We start from the raw sequence: 17,231 nt of genomic DNA, 5'->3' as shown, positions 1-17,231 counted from the left end.
ATACGGCACCCACGAAATGACACGGGGATTTGCAAAATGTTATCGCTGCGGCAGAACTAACCATGACTAGAAGGACTGCTGGTCCAAAGACAAAATATGCAGGCAATGCAGGAAGATGGGACACATTGCACGAGTTTGCAGGTCTGGGAAGAAGACCAACGACAACAAAAAGGCTACTAAGGAACCGTACAAGAAAGTACAAAAGATGACTGACAGTAGTTCCGAAGACCAGATGAGCGATAGTGAATCCGGGAACAGGAGACTAAGCTGTCTCAAACTTCACAATGTAATCGCAAAAGAGGATCACCGAACCATTTGGGTCACCCCCACGATAGCAGGGTCCCAAGTTAAAATGGAATTGGATACAGGATCAGCGCTAACCGTCATGAATCGACGAGACTACGAGCGGCTATTTTCACACATACCCTTGAGAGAGACAACCATCGTCTTGACGACGTATACGGGGCAAAAAGTATACCCCAGAGGAAAAATAAGGGTGCCTGTCGAATACAACGGCAAGAAAATACGGAAATTGTATCTCTACATACTGCCAAATGGTGGACCGCCGTTATTGGGACGGGAATGGATCAGGAAGATAAACTTAGATTGGCACTCCATTCATGCAATGACGGTGGACGGTAAAAAAGATGAAGACGTCACTCCTGGACGATTGTCAACAATTTTAGCTAACGCCAAAGAGGTATTTCAACAAGAACTGGGCACGCTTAAAGGCGTAACTGCCTCGATAAAAATAGAAGAGAATGCAGTTCCCAAGTTTTTCAAAGCAAGACCGGTACCATATGCAATTCGCCCAGCCGTCGAGGCAGAGCTGGAGAATCTGGAGAAGGCGGGCGTGTTGTCTAAGGTCGACTGGAGCGAGTGGGCGACACCCATCATTCCTGTCATGAAGAAAACGTTAAGCAATAAGTCCGGGGAGCCAAGGAAGATTCGCATCTGTGGGATTTCAAGGTGACGGTGAACCCAGTCCTTCACACAGTACAATATCCTCTTCCAAGGATAGAAGACATTTTCGCCTCACTGTCTGGAGGGAAGCATTTTACAAAAATTGACCTAGCACAAGCATATTTGCAGATGGAGGTTGAAAAGTCCTCTAGGAAGTATCTCACGATAAACACTCACAAAGGTCTTTACCAGTATCATTGATTGGTATTCGGAGTAGCATCGGCTCTGGCGATATGGCAAAGAGCGATGGAACAAGTACTGCAAGGGATTCCGGGGACTCAGTGTTACTTGGACGACATCCTTGTGACAGGTGAAGATGACAGTGAACACCTTAACAACCTAGAACAGGTGCTCACTAGACTACGGGAACATGGGCTGCGAGCCAACCGCCCCAAGTGCGAATTTTTTAAGAAACAGATATCGTATTGTGGCCACGTGATTGATGAAGGGGGGTTACATAAGTCCCCTGACAAAATTGAAGCGGTTGTTAAGGCCCCAGCGCCTGAAAATGTGTCGCAACTGAGGTCATTCCTCGGATTGGTGAATTACTATCATAAGTTTTTGCCGAATTTGTCGACAATTCTGCACCCACTGAATGCCCTGCTACGAACGGGGGTAGCATGGAAATGGAGCGATGATTGTAAGCGTGCTTTTCAGAAGAGTAAGGACTTAATCACTTCAAGGGAAGTATTGGCTCACTACAACCCAGCACTGCCGATCAGACTGGCGTGTGATGCGTCTCCCTACGGCATTGGGGCGGTACTGTCACATAAATTCCTTGATGGTTTAGAGAGGCCGATAGCTTTTGCGTCACGCTCATTAACTTCTGCCGAGCGTAACTACGCCCAGATTGACAGAGAGGCCCTCAGCCTAGTGTGGGGGGTGAAGAAGTTCAATCACTACCCGCACGGTCAAAAATTTACTCTACTAACCGATCATCAACCTCTTGTCTCCATTTTCAACCCTCAGAAGGGCGTACCGATAATGACAGCACAACGGCTGCAGAGATGGTCCCTTTTCCTGGGGGCACACCAATATGACATCGGGTACAAAGGAACTAAACAGCATGGAAATGCTGATGGATTGTCACGTCTACCGTTGCCGACGGTGGAAGAAGAAGACCTTGCAGTGGATCCAATGGAGTTATTCCACTCGACCATAGTCGAATGTCTCCCTGTGACGAATGCAAACATAGAAAAGGAAACACGGAATGACCCGACACTATCACGGGTCTATGATTTAATGATGAAGGGATGGCCAGCACATGGCGAACCACTGCTGCCAGCATTCTCGCCGAGAAGAGAACAGTTGTCAGTGTGCAGAGGAACCTTGATGTGTGGATCCAGAGTAGTAATTCCACCTAAGTTGACGGATAGAGTGCTCAATGAGCTTCATGAGGGTCATCTGGGTGGGGTAAAAATGAAGAACTTAGCCAGAGCGTTTGTGTGGTGGCCGGGAATCGATAGAGAAATCGAAGAGATGACCAAGAGCTGTGCAGGATGCCAGAAGGTCCAAAACGCCCCACCACAAGCTCCTCTGCATCCATGGGAGTGGCCCTCATCTCCATGGCAAAGGGAGCGCATTGATTTTGCTGGTCCCTTCATGGACTCGATGTTTTTAATTGCAGTGGATGCACATTCAAAGTGGCCAGAGGTAATAAAAATGTCCTCAACTACCACGGAAAAAACTATCACAGTTTTACGAACCATATTCGCCAGGAATGGGCTGCCTGAACAGATTTGCTCTGACAATGGACCACAGTTTGTGTCTGAAGAATTCCGGAGGTTCTTAATGAACAATGGTGTTAAGCATTACACATCTGCCCCATATCATCCAGCCACTAATGGATTGGCCGAGAGGTTTGTCCAAACATTCAAGAAGGCTATAAAGGCAATGTGTAATGAAGATATACCCCTACAACACAAGGTGGACAACTTCTTGTTTGCCTACCGGAATGCGACACATGCAGTTACCAACCAAACTCCAGCCATGATGTTCTTCAATCGAAGAGTACGATGCCGCTTGGATTTGGTTAAGCCAAACGTCCGAAGAGATGTGGAGAACAGGCAGTTTCAGAATATGAATGAAAGGCCGACCAGGAGTTTTAAGATAGGTCAACCAGTTTTGGCCCGGGACTACCGCACTGAGAAATGGCAGCCAGGAACGATTTGTACACGACAAGGACCTCTCATGTATACCGTGGACGTTGGGGAGAGCATTGTAAGACGCCATGTTGGCCAGATTCTAGAGTCACTGGAAAACGTCAACTCCACACCACGGTCTGATACACCTGGTAATGAAATCGACGTTCCAATTGCAGCTACCGCAGAACCGGTAATATTGGAAGCAGATGAACCAAACAACGACATTGATCCCGACTCAACATTGCCAGAAGGACCTGATACCCCAAAGAGGCGTTATCCAGACAGAATCAGGAAGCCTCCTCAAAGACTGAACTTATAATTGCTTAAACTTAACCAATGTATCTGGACACCATTCACACCTTTGACTGCTGTGATTATCTCTCTGCCGAGGTGTGACAAATGGCAGTTGGAAAGGTTACCTGTAAACATCTGACATGATTCTCTGACTATATAAGCTGTGTCTTTATGCATTTCTCCACTTCACCTGAAGAAGGAGCAGCGCTCCGAAAGCTTGTGATTTCAAATAAAGCTGTTGGACTATAACCTGGTGTTGTGTGATTTCTTACATTTGTCCACCCCAGTCCAACTCCGGCATCTCCACACCAATGTATCTAGCAACAGTAATTGTGATTGTAATTAGTTATCATTTAGTTGTTAAATGAATGTTATGTACTGTTTATCTAAAAGGGGAGGAATTGTTGTGTATGTACCTTTAAGAGAATAACTGGTCTCAGACTGCAGTACCGGCAGTGACCACCACTGTATAAAAGGCGCTAGTGAGCCTCTGTGTTTTTAGTTTCACTATTGACTTCCACCAGTAAAGACTTATTTTGTTCCACTCCTGCAGTCCGTGTCTCAATTATTCACGGACGTAATACTTTGCTTGGGTATAAAATCCTGTTCTGGCCCCAGTTTTGCTTCCCTCTTGTGCTGAAGGGACTGACACCAACTGGATTTCACTTCCAAAGTGCTCCAGCAACCACTGTGCACCTCACCCAAGCAGCCGATCTGCACGTGTGTCGCTGGGACAGCCGAACGAATGCACACTTTATATTAAACGGACTGTGCGTTGTGGTGTGGAGTTGTACTGCAATATCCCAGGGTCGATCCCTTGTCTGGGGAAGAGTCAATTGGGGAGGAAGTAAAGGCATTTCATCTGTCTCCAAGTTGGGCACTTGAAAAATTAGCCCGAGGTTACTGCTGACGGTAGAAGTGCATTTGCCTCAGAGACATGGACCATGTACAGCAGGCACCTCAAAGCACTGGAGAGGTACCACCAATGCTGCCTCCACAAGATCCTGCAAATCCATTGGCAGGATAGGCGCACCAACATCAGTGTTCTCGCTCAAGCCAACATCCCCAGCATCGAAGCTTTGACCACGCTCGATCAGCTCCGATGGACGGGTCACATTGTCCGCATGCCCGATACGAGACTTCCAAAACAAGCGCTCTAATCGGAGTTCCGGCACGGCAAGAGAGCGCCAGGTGGGCAGAGGAAACGCTTCAAGGACACCATCAAAGCCTCCTTGAGAAAGTGTAACATCCCCACCGACACCTGGGAATCCCTGGCCCAAGACCGCACAAAGTGGAGGAGAAGCATTCGGGAAGGCGCCGAACACCTCGAGTCTCTTCGCCGGGAGCAAGCGGAAGCCAAGCGCAGGCAGCGGAAGGAGTGCACGTCAACCCAAGCACCCCACCCACCCGCCCATTCAACCACCGTCTGCCCCACCTGTGACAGAGACTGTAGGTCCCGCACTGGACTCATCAGTCACCTGCGAACTGATTTTTAATGTGGAAGCAAGTCATCCTCGGTTCCGAAGGACTGCCTAAGAGAAGAAGGATTTGAAGAAAGAAAAAAAAGGCTTGCATTTCTATAGCGCCTTTCACAACCTCAGGACGTCTCAATGCGCTTTACAGCCAATGAAGCACTTTTTGAAGTGTAGTCACTGTTGTAATGTAGGAAACAATTTGTGTTAACAAGGTAGGGCGCTGCTGGTTGACGACCCTGCTGTGGTTGACTACCCTGCTGTCACTACTGTCTAGACCTAAAGAATGGTTGTATAATCAAAGTACTGGAAAGCTGCCCAGTACCCATGGAAACACACTCCGACGGGAGACACTGCCTTCAGGAGATGAAAACAAGAAGGAGAAAGCAGAGGGGTAAAAATAACATCCCAATTTTTTATACTGTAGTTTAGGCACAGATGAGCTGGATGTTATTGTATTGAAGAAGTGCCAAACATAAGGTATAACTGGCAGCAGTAATGAGACCCCCAGAAAAGGGGGATCTTGCAGTTCTAGTGCTACACAATGATTGTAGTGTTGTATACTTTTCAAAAGGGTGGGTTGCTGAGCTGCCTTCAGTTTCTAATGATGAGTGACTCTTCCAATCTTACCTTTAATAGAAACTGCACGAGCGGTCAGAGGCAGATGAGATGGATTCTCTGCAAACATTTAGTATAGTTTTTGCAGGTCATAAATCCGTCAAAGGTAGTAGACCTGTGCGTCTTTCTCCCCCCCCACCCTTTTTAGTTTTTTTCTAGCTGCCGCTCCTAATGCAGCCGGGAGACCCCATGATTGCCACAGCTAGTCGAGAGGGAATCCAGCTCCACTACTCTCAGTATCATTAGAAGGCCTGACAGAAGGGCATAGTTTCAAGATAAGGGGCAGGAGGTTTAGAAGGGATTTGAGGAAAAACTTTTTCACCCAGAGGGTGGTTGGAATCTGGAACTAACTGCCTGAAAGGGTGGTAGAGGCAGGAACCCTCACAACATTCAAGAAGCATTTAGGTGAGCACTTGAAACGCCATAGCATACAAGGCTACGGACTAAGTGCTAGAAAATGGGATTAGAATAGACAGGGCTTGATGGCCGGCGTGGACACGATGGGCCAAAGGGCCTCTTTCTGTGCTGTATAACTCTATGGGCTGGGTTTTCATTGAGGAGGCGGGACTACAACTTTCAGGGTTGTAGTCCCGCCTCCATCGAGTTCTAGCCAACCCACGTGATTTTGACTTGATTGACTTTGTTGAGCCCGCCCAGCGGGCTCAGCAGGCAAATTAAGGGCCACCCGGCAACAGGTGACGTCACAGATTGATATTTCATCTGTCAAGACCTTTCGACAGATAAAATATCAGCATTTCACAGCTGTTTGAAGCTCTCAAACACTGACAATCTGTACTACAAGTTAATTCCTTCCTCTCAGGATGATTTAGAGATCTCTCCGGAACAGAAAGCTGAATGCTGCAATTTTTGAAAGATCGCGGCCATTCTGCTTTCTGTGCCGGTGAGATGAGGGACTCCCGAGACCTGAAGGAAGGAAGGCTGTAAAGGTAAGTAAAACTTCTTTAAACACTTTACACACACCAAACACACTTACCTCTGCACTCATGCACACATCACTCACCTGAACACCGGACATCTCGACCCCTCCAAGCCCTTCATCCCGACGGCCCGTCTCGCTAACTTGGCGTGGTTTGGAGCCGTCGGGAATCCCACATTTCACCAATGAAAATAGGGATTAGGCTAAAAACTGCCTGTTAACTACCTGCTAACAGGCAGTTAATTGGCACTAATCCCCTTCCCGCCTCGGGGAGGCGGGTCCCAGCGCGGGCCGGGTCCCCGCCTCCTTTGAAATTGGCATGGAGGCGGGTTGGGGGCGGGATGGGTTTGTGCCCCCCCGATTTCAGGATTTTAACCCCCCACACGCCTCCAATCCCGCCTCCACGGCCCAATGAAAATCCTGCCCTATGACTCTATGAGAAGCTCACGAGACCCTGGCAAATGTGGCACCTCCGGTTCTGTCAGATTTATATTGCAGGGAGCAGCTGACTGCGGGGATGCGCATGTGTCTGATGAAAATGGCACTCCATCAGTGTGAAACCACATTTAATGGGATTTGAAAATTATTTTAAAAAATAATATATTTTTTTTAATTCAAAGGGTTTTGATAGAGTAAATAAGGTTGGCAATGGCGGGAGAGTTGGTAACCAGAGAACATAGGTTTAAGATAACCGGCTAAAGAACCAGAGGGGAGATAAGGAGATTTATTTTTTACTCAGCGAGTTGTTGCGATCTGGTGCGCATGGCCTGAAATGGCGGTGGAAGCAGATTCAATAGTAACTTTCACAAGGGTCTTGGATAAATACTTGAAGGGGAAATTTTTTTTTACGGGGCTATGGGGAAAAGGGTATGGGGAGCGGGACTAACTGGAGAGCTCTACCAAAGAGCCGGCACAGGCATGATGGGCCGAATGGCCTCCTTCTGTGCGGTATGATTTTATACGTGCAGCTATTCTCTTCCCCTATGCTCTCCCATTTGGTGCAGTAAAGCTTACCGTACAAATGGGTGGAAAATGAGCCGAAACGCAAAAAATAAATTCACCATAAAATCCAGCCTCAGAACGCTAAACCGTATCAGATGTGTAACTGGATCAGTCAGTACAATCCAATTGGCTGGTGCTCCTGAGTGATATATAATTACAGTAATAAGACAAATTAGGACTCGCTTATAGCACGTAAGTATGACATTTCTGCAGGCCAAGCTGGTAGTTAGTAAATAATGAGACATTAAATTGATCCATTTAGACGAACAATTAACAGATTAGCATTTGCAAAGGTGAGAGTGGAGGTTATTAATCACCACTTAAATCGGCATTATGCTCGTGGACAAGGCCAGGCCCATTTAACCCTCGTGCTGCCGGCAGCTCCAGGGAATTCTTATGTTCCCTGGTCCGAGCTACTCTTCCTTCAGTCTTCCCACCGTGACGACGAGAAATGGTAATCATGTTACTTAGTTGCCAGAAGCAGCTGCATCATTATTGTGGACAAATGCACACTTGAAATATTTCTAAATGACACAAAATGCTTGCAGAGCATGCACAGCACAGAAACAGGCCATTCGGGAGAGGGAGAAGCAAGCCCTGGGCCGTCGGACCATGGAGCCGGCGATGGTGAGGAGGAGGCCGCGGCGACTGGAGCATTCACATCCCGACTGGGAGGAGGGGAGCCGGGCATGGCGGCCAGAGGTCGGATCGTGAGCGGGAGAAGTAGGCCACCACACGTGGAGCCGGCAACAGTGAGGAGGAGGCCGCGGTGACGAGGAGGACGGAGCGGCTGAGGGACATCGTGCTCCCACTGCCACAGGAAGCCATTGTATTGACTCTCTGAACGCGGCGCTGTATGCATAGCTGACGCGTCCCCACGGGGAGTAAGCATTCCATTGTAATTGTACTTGTACTGGTTACATATGGCAAATAAAATTGAACTGAACTGGTCTGTGCCGGCGTTTATGCTCCACACGAGTCTCCTCCACCCCCTCTACACCTAACCCTATCTGCATAACCTTCCATTCCTTACTCCCTCATGTGTAAATGTAGCTGCCCCTGTAAGTGGCTCTGTGCTATTCGCCTCAACTACTCCTTGTGATGGCGAGTTCCACAATCCACAGCAGATTTCTTTAAAAAGTGTACTTCTGCACTCTGTCCTTTTGCCCTATTCCTTCTTCTTTACCTTTCAGTGCGGTGCTGAGGGAGTGCTGCACTGTCGGAGGTGCCGTCTTTCGGATGAGACGTTAACAGAGAAACATAGAAGATAGGAGCAGGAGTAGGCCATTCGGCCCCTCGAGCCTGCTCCGCCATTCAATGAGATCATGGCTGATCATCCAAACTCAGTACCCTGTCCCTGCTTTCTCCCCATATCCCTTGATCCCTTTAGCCTTAAGAAATATATCTAACACCTTCTTGAATATATTTATGAATTGGCCTCCACTGCCTTCTGTGGTAGAGAATTCCACAGGTTCACCACTCTCTGGGTGAAGAAATTCCTCCTCATCTCTGTCCTAAATGGCTTACCCCTTATCCTTAGACTGTGACCCCTGGTTCTGGACTCCCCGACCATCGGGAACATCCTTCCTGCATCTAGTCTGTCTAGTCCTGTTAGAATTTTATAAGTTTCAATGAGATCCCCTCTCATTCTTCTAAACTCCAGCGAGTATAAGCCCAATCGACCCAATCTCTCCTCATACGTCATTCCTGCCATCCCAGGTATCAGTCTGGTGAATCTTCGCTGCACTCCCTCCATGGCAAGAACATCCTTCTGAGGCCCCCGTCTGCTCTCTCAGGTCGACGTAAAACAGCCCATGGCACTATTTTGAAGAAGAGCAGGGGATTTCTCCCCAGAGTCCTGGCCAATATTTATCCCTCAATCAACATCACCAAAACAGATTATCTGGTTATTATCACATTGCTGTTTGTGGGAGCTTGCTGTGTGCAAATTGGCTGCCGTGTTTCCAACATTATAACAGTGACTACACTTCAAAAGTACTTCATTGGCTGTAAAGTGCTTTGGGACGTCCTGATGTCATTATTTTATTTTTGCTACTTTTTACAATTGCATCTTTAGTTTGACATTACCTCGAAACAAGATCCCATACTGCAGCTCTGATTTTTTTGCAGTACTTCCCACCTGCTCCTTGCAACAACCACAGATCCGGTCTAGTTTATTTAATGAGCTGTGGGGGATGACTAGCCAAAAGTAAACAGTCAAGGAGAAACAAAAAAACGATTGAAATTTCTCCCGGTGATCTGAAAATAATCACGCAAGTACAATCATCCCATTCTCCATTGTTCAATCCTGACCTCTGGCATTCCACTGAGGTCAGCCCTGTTCTCTCACTAAAACTGGTTCCGCAGCCTCCTGTAAATTACATCGCATTCACAGCACAGCAACAGGCCATTCGGCCCAACTGGTCTTTGCTGCTTTTTCTGCTCCACACGAGCCTCCTCCCACCCTACATCTTCCAGTTCTGATGAAAGGTCATCGGCCTGAAAGGTTACCTCCTGTTTCTCTGAGTATTTGAGCCTGAGCTGCTGAGTATTTCCAGCATTGTCTGGTCCTATTTCAGGTTTCCAGCGTCCGCTGTATTTTGCTTTTGCATTCTTCGATCCCCATCTGGTTTTGATGACCTGCCTCTACTCGCGTGATTGTAACCTTTCAATCTATTTCATAACTAGGTCTGCATCCAGCTCCTTTTAAAGCAGTTAATCGAGATCGCAGTATCTACTTTCTGGTGAAGTCCAATTAAGGGTCCACAGAGGCGCTGACTGCTAAACCACTAGCGTACAAGTATAGGCCGGATTTTCTCATGCTGTAGTAATCCAACACACAGGTCATCCTTTCAGAAGAGTTAATGTCGACGTGTGGAGTATCGTGAGACTGGGAGTGTACAATTTTGTGACACGCGCTTTCAGTATACTCTCCGCTTGCCTGGATGAGTGCAGCTCCAACAACATTCAAGAAGCTCGACACCATCCAGTACAAAGCAGCCCACTTGATTGGCACCCCATCTACCACCTTAAACATTCACTCCCTCCACCACCAGCGTACCGTGGCTGCAGTGTGTACCATCTACAAGATGCACTGCAGCAACTCGCCAAGGCTTCTTTGGCAGCACCTCCCAAACCCGCGACCACTTCCACCTAGAAAGACAAGGGCAGCAGGCGCATGGGAACACCACCACCTCCAAGTTCCCCTCCAAGTCACACACCATCCTGACTTAGAAGTATATCGCCGATCCTTCATCGTCGCTGGGAATTCCCTCCCGAACAGCACTGTGGGAGTACCTTCACCACACGGACTGCAGCGGTTCAAGAAGGCAGCTCACCACCACCTTCTCAAGGGCAATTAGGGATGGGCAATAAACGCTAGCAATGCCAGCGGCGCCCACATCCCAGGAACGAATTTTTAAAAAGTATTCACCAAGCCGCACCTTGGAATGTTTAGCCGTGAGTTACTAGTGCCTCACCAAGAATCATTTCCTTTGGAACATGAGCACTTAGAGCCGCAGTAAGAGTCACGTTAAGCACGGAGTCACAGAGCGGAGCCTCTAACTCCCTGAGCTGAGGAATCGCCGGCCCTGGTTGTGTCCTGAAGGCCAGCTACAGCAGATATTGGCTGCAGCCTGGGAATATGCTTTGTCCTTACCTTCTTAGCACCCGACCTGTCGAGGCCAGGCAAACTAGAAAAGGACGACATTCAATAAAGGAAACAAAAAGGGATCGAAGTCAGACAGCTGGCTAACAAGTACTTACCATGCGATGCAGTCGGACAAATTCTCGAGCATCCCCTTTAGCCCAAGGAGGGAGCATCACATCTCCGAGGGTAGTCCCATCCTGCATGGAACCTGCAAATATGTTGGGCACATAGTTGAAGTACTAATTCTTCAATTACTACTGTTAACTTACTGTAACCATTCCTATAGAGCAGGCAGCCACAGTTCGTGCCTGAATTCAAATGAGACACTTTCTATGTTAGAAGAGCATAGCTGACATCAAGTGGATGATTAACGCACTGTGGGCTGTAAATAAGAACCACCCACTCATCTTTCGATTAGGCACTTTACAGCCTTCTGAACTCAACACAGAGTTCAACAATTTCAGATCATAACCCCGGCCCCTATCATATATATATTTTTTATCCACACTTTTTGTTTGTGCCTTCTGTTCTTCTCTCCCACATGGCAGCTGCCTTTCATTCTGCCAGCGCAATTTACACTTCATCTAGAGCCATCCTTTGTTTCTGAACAGGAAGTAGAATCCAGGTATAAAAGGGGAGGGGCTAGTGTGGTGCACGGAGTGCTTTGTGCATTGAGTGCTGCTGGAGTTTTGCTAAGTGGGAGAGTTCGGATAAGTGGGAGGTGAGGGTGTGTTTTTTGCTCTGTTTTATTCCCCACTCCCAGGCTTAGACAGCACTGCGGAGGCGGAGCAGCGAGACGAGTTAACCAAACAGGCTCCACAGACAGTATTCAAGGAGGAGGTTGGTGATCAGCTGGTTGGTTGGTTTTCTTCCTTCTCTTCTCTTTCATACCTTTAAGTTGGTAAGTCCTATTGAATAGTGGTGTGATATTATCATATATATCCGGGCAGGGTCTTCATAACTAATAATAAGAAATTTAATTAATTATATAGAATGGAGCAGGTGATGTGTTACTGTTGCGAGATGTGGGAGCCGTTGAACCCCATTGAGGCTAACGGTGATTACATCTGCGACAAGTGTTTGCTGCTAGAGGAACTCAAGTTCCATGTTATGGAGCTTGAGACCGAGCTTCGGACACTGCGACACATCAGGGAGGGGGAGAAGTTCCTGGACTCTATGTTTCAGGAGATGGTCACACCTATGAAGTTAATTACTGCAGATGTAGTCCGTGGTCAGGGACAGGACGGTGTGACTACGAGTGAGGAAGGTACAGGGATCCAGGATGTAGTGTTGAAGGAGACGCAGCCCTTGTTCTTGTCCAGCAGGATCGAGGTTCTTACTCCCTGTGAGGGCGGGAGCGGGGACTGCAGGGAGGATGAGCAACCTGGCCACAGCACCGTGGTACAGGGGGCCATTCAAGTGGAGGGAGTAAAAAGAAATGTTGTAGTGGTAGGGGATAGTATCATTAGGGGGATAGATAGGGTTCTCTGCAGTCAAGAGCGGGAGTCCCGAAGGCTGTGTTGCCTGCCTGGTGCCAGGGTTAAGGACATCTCTTCTGGGCTGGAAAGAAACTTGCAGTGGGAGGGGGAGGATCCAGTTGTCGTGGTCCATGTTGGTACAAACGACGTAGATAGGACAAGGAAGACGGTTCTGTTAAAGGAGTATGAGCAGCTAGGGGTCAAATTAAAAAAACAGAACCTCAAGGGTAATAATCTCTGGGTTATTACCTGAGCCACGAGCGAATTTGGCTAGGATAAATAAAATTAAAGAGTTAAATGCGTGGCTCAAAGACTGGTGTGGGAGAAATGGGTTTTGCTTCTTGGGACACTGGCACCAGTACTGGGACAGGAGGGAGCTGTTCTGTTGGGACGGACTCCACTTGGCCAGTGCTGGGACTAGAGTCCTGGCGAATCATATAACTAGGGCTGTAGAGAGGGCTTTAAACTAATTAGTGGGGGGGAGGTTTCTAGAGAGCAAATAATAGAAATGACAACAGAGAAGGTCATAGACTTAGGTAGCAGTGGGGGAATTAAAAAACAGAATGTGTCAGGAAGGGACAGAAGGTATGGAGTAAAAAGTAAAGTACTAAAAAGGGAAAAAACAGGAACTAAGTGTTACAAAACATATTTGAAAGTTCTTTATCTGAATGCACGTAGCATTCGTAACAAAATGAATGAGTTAACGGCACAAATAATGACATATGGGTATGATCTTGTGGCCATTACAGAAACATGGCTGCAGGGTGACCATGACTGGGAATTAAACATACCAGGTTATTTAACAATCAGGAAGGACAGGCAGGAAGGGAGAGGAGGTGGGGTGGCTATGTTAATAAAGGAAGGAATCACTATAATACAGAGAAATGATATTGGGTCAAAGGAGCAGGATAGTGAAACAGTTTGGGTGGAGGTAAGGAATAATAAGGGGAAAAAAACACTAGTGGGTGTAGTCTATAGGCCTCCGAACAGTTGCAACTCTGTTGGACGGAGTATTAATCAGGAAATAGTTGAGGCTTGTAATAAGGGAACAGCTATAATTATGGGGGATTTTAATTATCATATTAACTGGACAAATCAAATTGGGCAGAGCAGCCTTGAGGAAGAGTTCATTGAGTGTATTAGGGATGGGTTTCTTGAGCAGTATGTAACTGAACCGACCAGGGGGCAAGCAACCTTAGATTTGGTCCTGTGTAATGAGACAGGATTAATTAAAAATGTCCTAGTAAAGGATCCCCTTGGAATGAGTGACCATAACATGGTTGAGTTCCATATTCAATTAGAGGGTGAGAAGGTTGGATCTCAAACAAGCGTGCTGAGCTTGAATAAAGGAGACTATGAAGGTATGAGAGCGGAATTAATTAGAGTGGACTGAGAAAATAGATTAAAGGGTAAGACGGTACATGACCAGTGGTGTACATTTAAGGAGTTATTTTACAACTTCCAAAAAATATATATTCCACTGAGGAAAAAAGGGTGTAAAAGAAAAGATAGCCATCCGTGGCTAAGTAAAGTAATTAAGGATAGTATCCGACTAAAAACAAGGGCATATAAGGTAGCCAAATCTAGTGGGAGGATGGAAGATTGGGAAGTCTTTAAAAGACAGCAAAAAATAACAAAAAGATTGATTAAGAAAGGGAAGATAGATTATGAAAGTAAATTAGCAAAAAATATAAAAACAGGTAGTAAAAGTTTCTATAGTTATATAAAAAGAAAAAGGGTGGCTAAAGTAAATGTTGGTCCCTTAGAGGATGAGACCGGGAAATTAATGGTGGGAAACATGGAGATGGCAAAAACACTGAACAATTATTTTGTATCAGTCTTTACAGTAGAGGACACTAAGAATATCCCAACACTGGACAAACAGGGGGCTCTAGGAGGGGAGGAACTAAATACGATTAAAATCACTAAGGAAGTGGTACTTGGTAAAATAATGGGACTCAAGGCGGATAAATCCCCTGGACCTGATGGCTTGCATCCCAGGGTCTTGAGGGAAGTAGCGGTAGGGATTGTGGATGCATTGGTAATAATTTTCCAAAACTCACTGGACTCAGCAAAGGTCCCAGCAGATTGGAAAACTGCTAATGTAACACCCTTATTTAAAAAGGGTAGTAGGCAGAAGGCTGGAAACTATAGACCTGTTAGCCTAACATCTGTGGTTGGTAAAATGTTAGAGTCCATTATTAAGGAGACAGTAACGGGACATTTGGATAAACATAATTTAATAGGACAAACTCAGCATGGTTTCATGAAGGGGAAGTCATGTTTAACAAATTTGCTTGAGTTTTTTGAGGAAGTAACATACAGGGTGGATAAAGGGGAACCAGTGGACGTAGTGTATTTAGACTTCCAAAAGGCATTTGACAAGGTGCCACACAAAAGATTATTGCTCAAGATAAAAAATCACGGGATTGGGGGTAATATTCTGGCGTGGGTGGAGGATTGGCTCTCTAACAGAAAGCAGAGAGTTGGGATAAATGGTTCGTTCTCAGATTGGCAACCAGTAACTAGTGGTGTTCCGCAGGGGTCAGTGCTGGGTCCCCAACTCTTTACAATCTATATTAACGATTTGGAGGAGGGGACCGAGTGTAACATATCAAAGTTTGCAGATGATACAAAGATGGGAGGGAAAGTAGTGAGTGAGGAGGACATAAAAAACCTGCAAAGGGACATAGACAGGCTAAGTAAGTGGGCAGAGATTTGGCAGATGGAATACAATACTGGAAAGTGTGAGGTTATGCACTTTGGCAGGAAAAATCATAGAGCAAGTTATTATCTTAATGGCAAGAAACTGGAAAGTACTGTAGTACAAAGGGATCTGGGGGTCCTGGTGCACGAAACTCAAAAAGTTAGTATGCAGGTGCAGCAAGTGATTAAGAAGGCCAATGGAATGTTGGCTTTTATTGCTAGGGGGTTGGAATATAAAAACAGGGAGGTATTGCTGCAGTTGTACAAGGTATTGGTGAGGCCGCACCTGGAATACTGCATACAGTTTTGGTGTCCATACTTAAGAAAAGACATACTTGCTCTCGAGTCAGTACAAAGAAGGTTCACTCGGTTAATCCCGGGGATGAGGGGGTGGTCATATGAGGAGAGGTTGAGTAGATTGGGACTCTACTCATTGGAGTTCAGAAGAATGAGAGGCGATCTTATTGAAACATATAAGATTGTGAAGGGGCTTGATCGGGTGGATGCGGTGAGGATGTTCCCAATGATGGGTGAAACTAGAACTAGGGGGCATAATCTTAAAATAAGGGGCTGCTCATTCAAAACTGAGATGAGGAGAAACTTCTTCACTCAGAGGGTGGTAGGTTTGTGGAATTTGCTGCCCCAGAAAGCTGTGGAAGCTACATCATTAAATAAATTTAAAACAGAAATAGATAGTTTCCTAGAAGTAAAGGGAATAAAGGGTTACGGGGAGCGGGCAGGAAATTGGACATGAGTCTGGGTTCGGAATGGTCATGGCCCTGTGGGTAGTGGAGCGGGCCCAGGGGCCGTGTAGCCTTGTTCTGCTCCTACTGTGTTCTAATTCTGTTAGATTTCAGGAGATGGTTTTATTCCTGTTCCTGGCTGGGGTGGAGATCGCCTTTACAGAAGGTAAGTACTGTAGAAAATATAGGGACAGAGTGATCTCCTGGAAGAATTTCGATCGCCTAGATGGGTCGGAGAGGAATTTCCCAGATTTTTTTCTCCCAAATTGGCCATTGGGTCTTTATCTGGTTTTTCGCCTCTCCCGGGAGATCACATGGGTTCGGGTGGATGCAGAGTGATAGAAGATTTGAGGTTAGGATCAGATCAGCCATGATCTTATTGAATGGTGGAGCAGGCTCGAGGGGCCGATTGGCCTACTCCTGCTCCTATTTCTTATGTTCTTATGAACCTGTCCCATTACCATCTCCTCTTGCCTTGAATGTCTCTTAATGTCTCTTAACCTCTCCTGCCTTCTAGCCTATCACAGACCTTCCCTTTTGTTCTTTCATCCCCTCCCCCATTTCCCAGCCCCTACCCTTGCTTAAAAATCTGTTCCATTTCCTGCTTTTTCCAGTTCTGACGAAAGGTCATCGACCTGAAACGTTAACTCTGTTTCTCTCTTCCCAGATGCTGCCTGACCTGCTGAGTATCTCCAGCATTTTCTGCTTTTATTTCAGATTTCCAGCATCTGCAGTATTTTCTTTTTGTAACCACCCAATCTTCCTTATTGCAACAGCAGCTTGTTCATGGGTCCTGCAAGCAGTCATCAGGTGCACTAGCCCCACTGCTGGTCCAGTAAAAGACAAGAATGCTATTTGGGTTTAATTGCACCATTTATTACGGAGCAGTAACCTGAAATAGGATAAGGACGGCGAGTTGGCGTTTTCGGAGCAGAGCTTTGCACGATATAGGAGTTCGGGTGTGGAAGTCAATGGGTCTGATTGGTGGCCAATGTGATTTTATGGCCATTAAAATTACCCGCCGGGCCTCAAATCAGAATCACAAACCCCGGCACTCGAATCCCCAGTGCGCGCTTCCATACCCTGCCGCCCTGCACTGGGAGTGCTAACTCGTAAAATGGACTCCACGATACAAAGCAGGTTTAGTGACAATATCAAAAAGGGATGCGATCAATATTTTAAAAATCTCAAATAACGTTAGAATAATTGTGATTAGTGATAAAAT

The 17,231-nt window shown here is 46.5% G+C and overlaps 1 protein-coding gene across 2 annotated transcripts in view; it reads right to left on the bottom strand.

Annotated features, from left to right (window-relative positions):
* The window catches only part of wdfy4 (WDFY family member 4), a 351,018-nt gene that overhangs the window by 45,322 nt on the left and 288,465 nt on the right, over positions 1-17,231 (bottom strand). For both annotated transcript variants that reach the window (XM_085970369.1, XM_085970368.1), the window contains one exon: positions 11,196-11,287. In XM_085970369.1, the coding sequence (XP_085826495.1) occupies positions 11,196-11,287 (92 nt within the window). The remainder of the gene's footprint in view (positions 1-11,195; positions 11,288-17,231) is intronic.

Source organism: Somniosus microcephalus, chromosome 29 (genome assembly GCF_052327205.1).
Source record: "Somniosus microcephalus isolate GS21.2 chromosome 29, FLI_Smic_1.0, whole genome shotgun sequence".
NCBI classification, from domain to species: Eukaryota; Metazoa; Chordata; class Chondrichthyes; order Squaliformes; family Somniosidae; genus Somniosus; species Somniosus microcephalus.
This window is presented reverse-complemented; position numbering and strand designations above follow the sequence as displayed.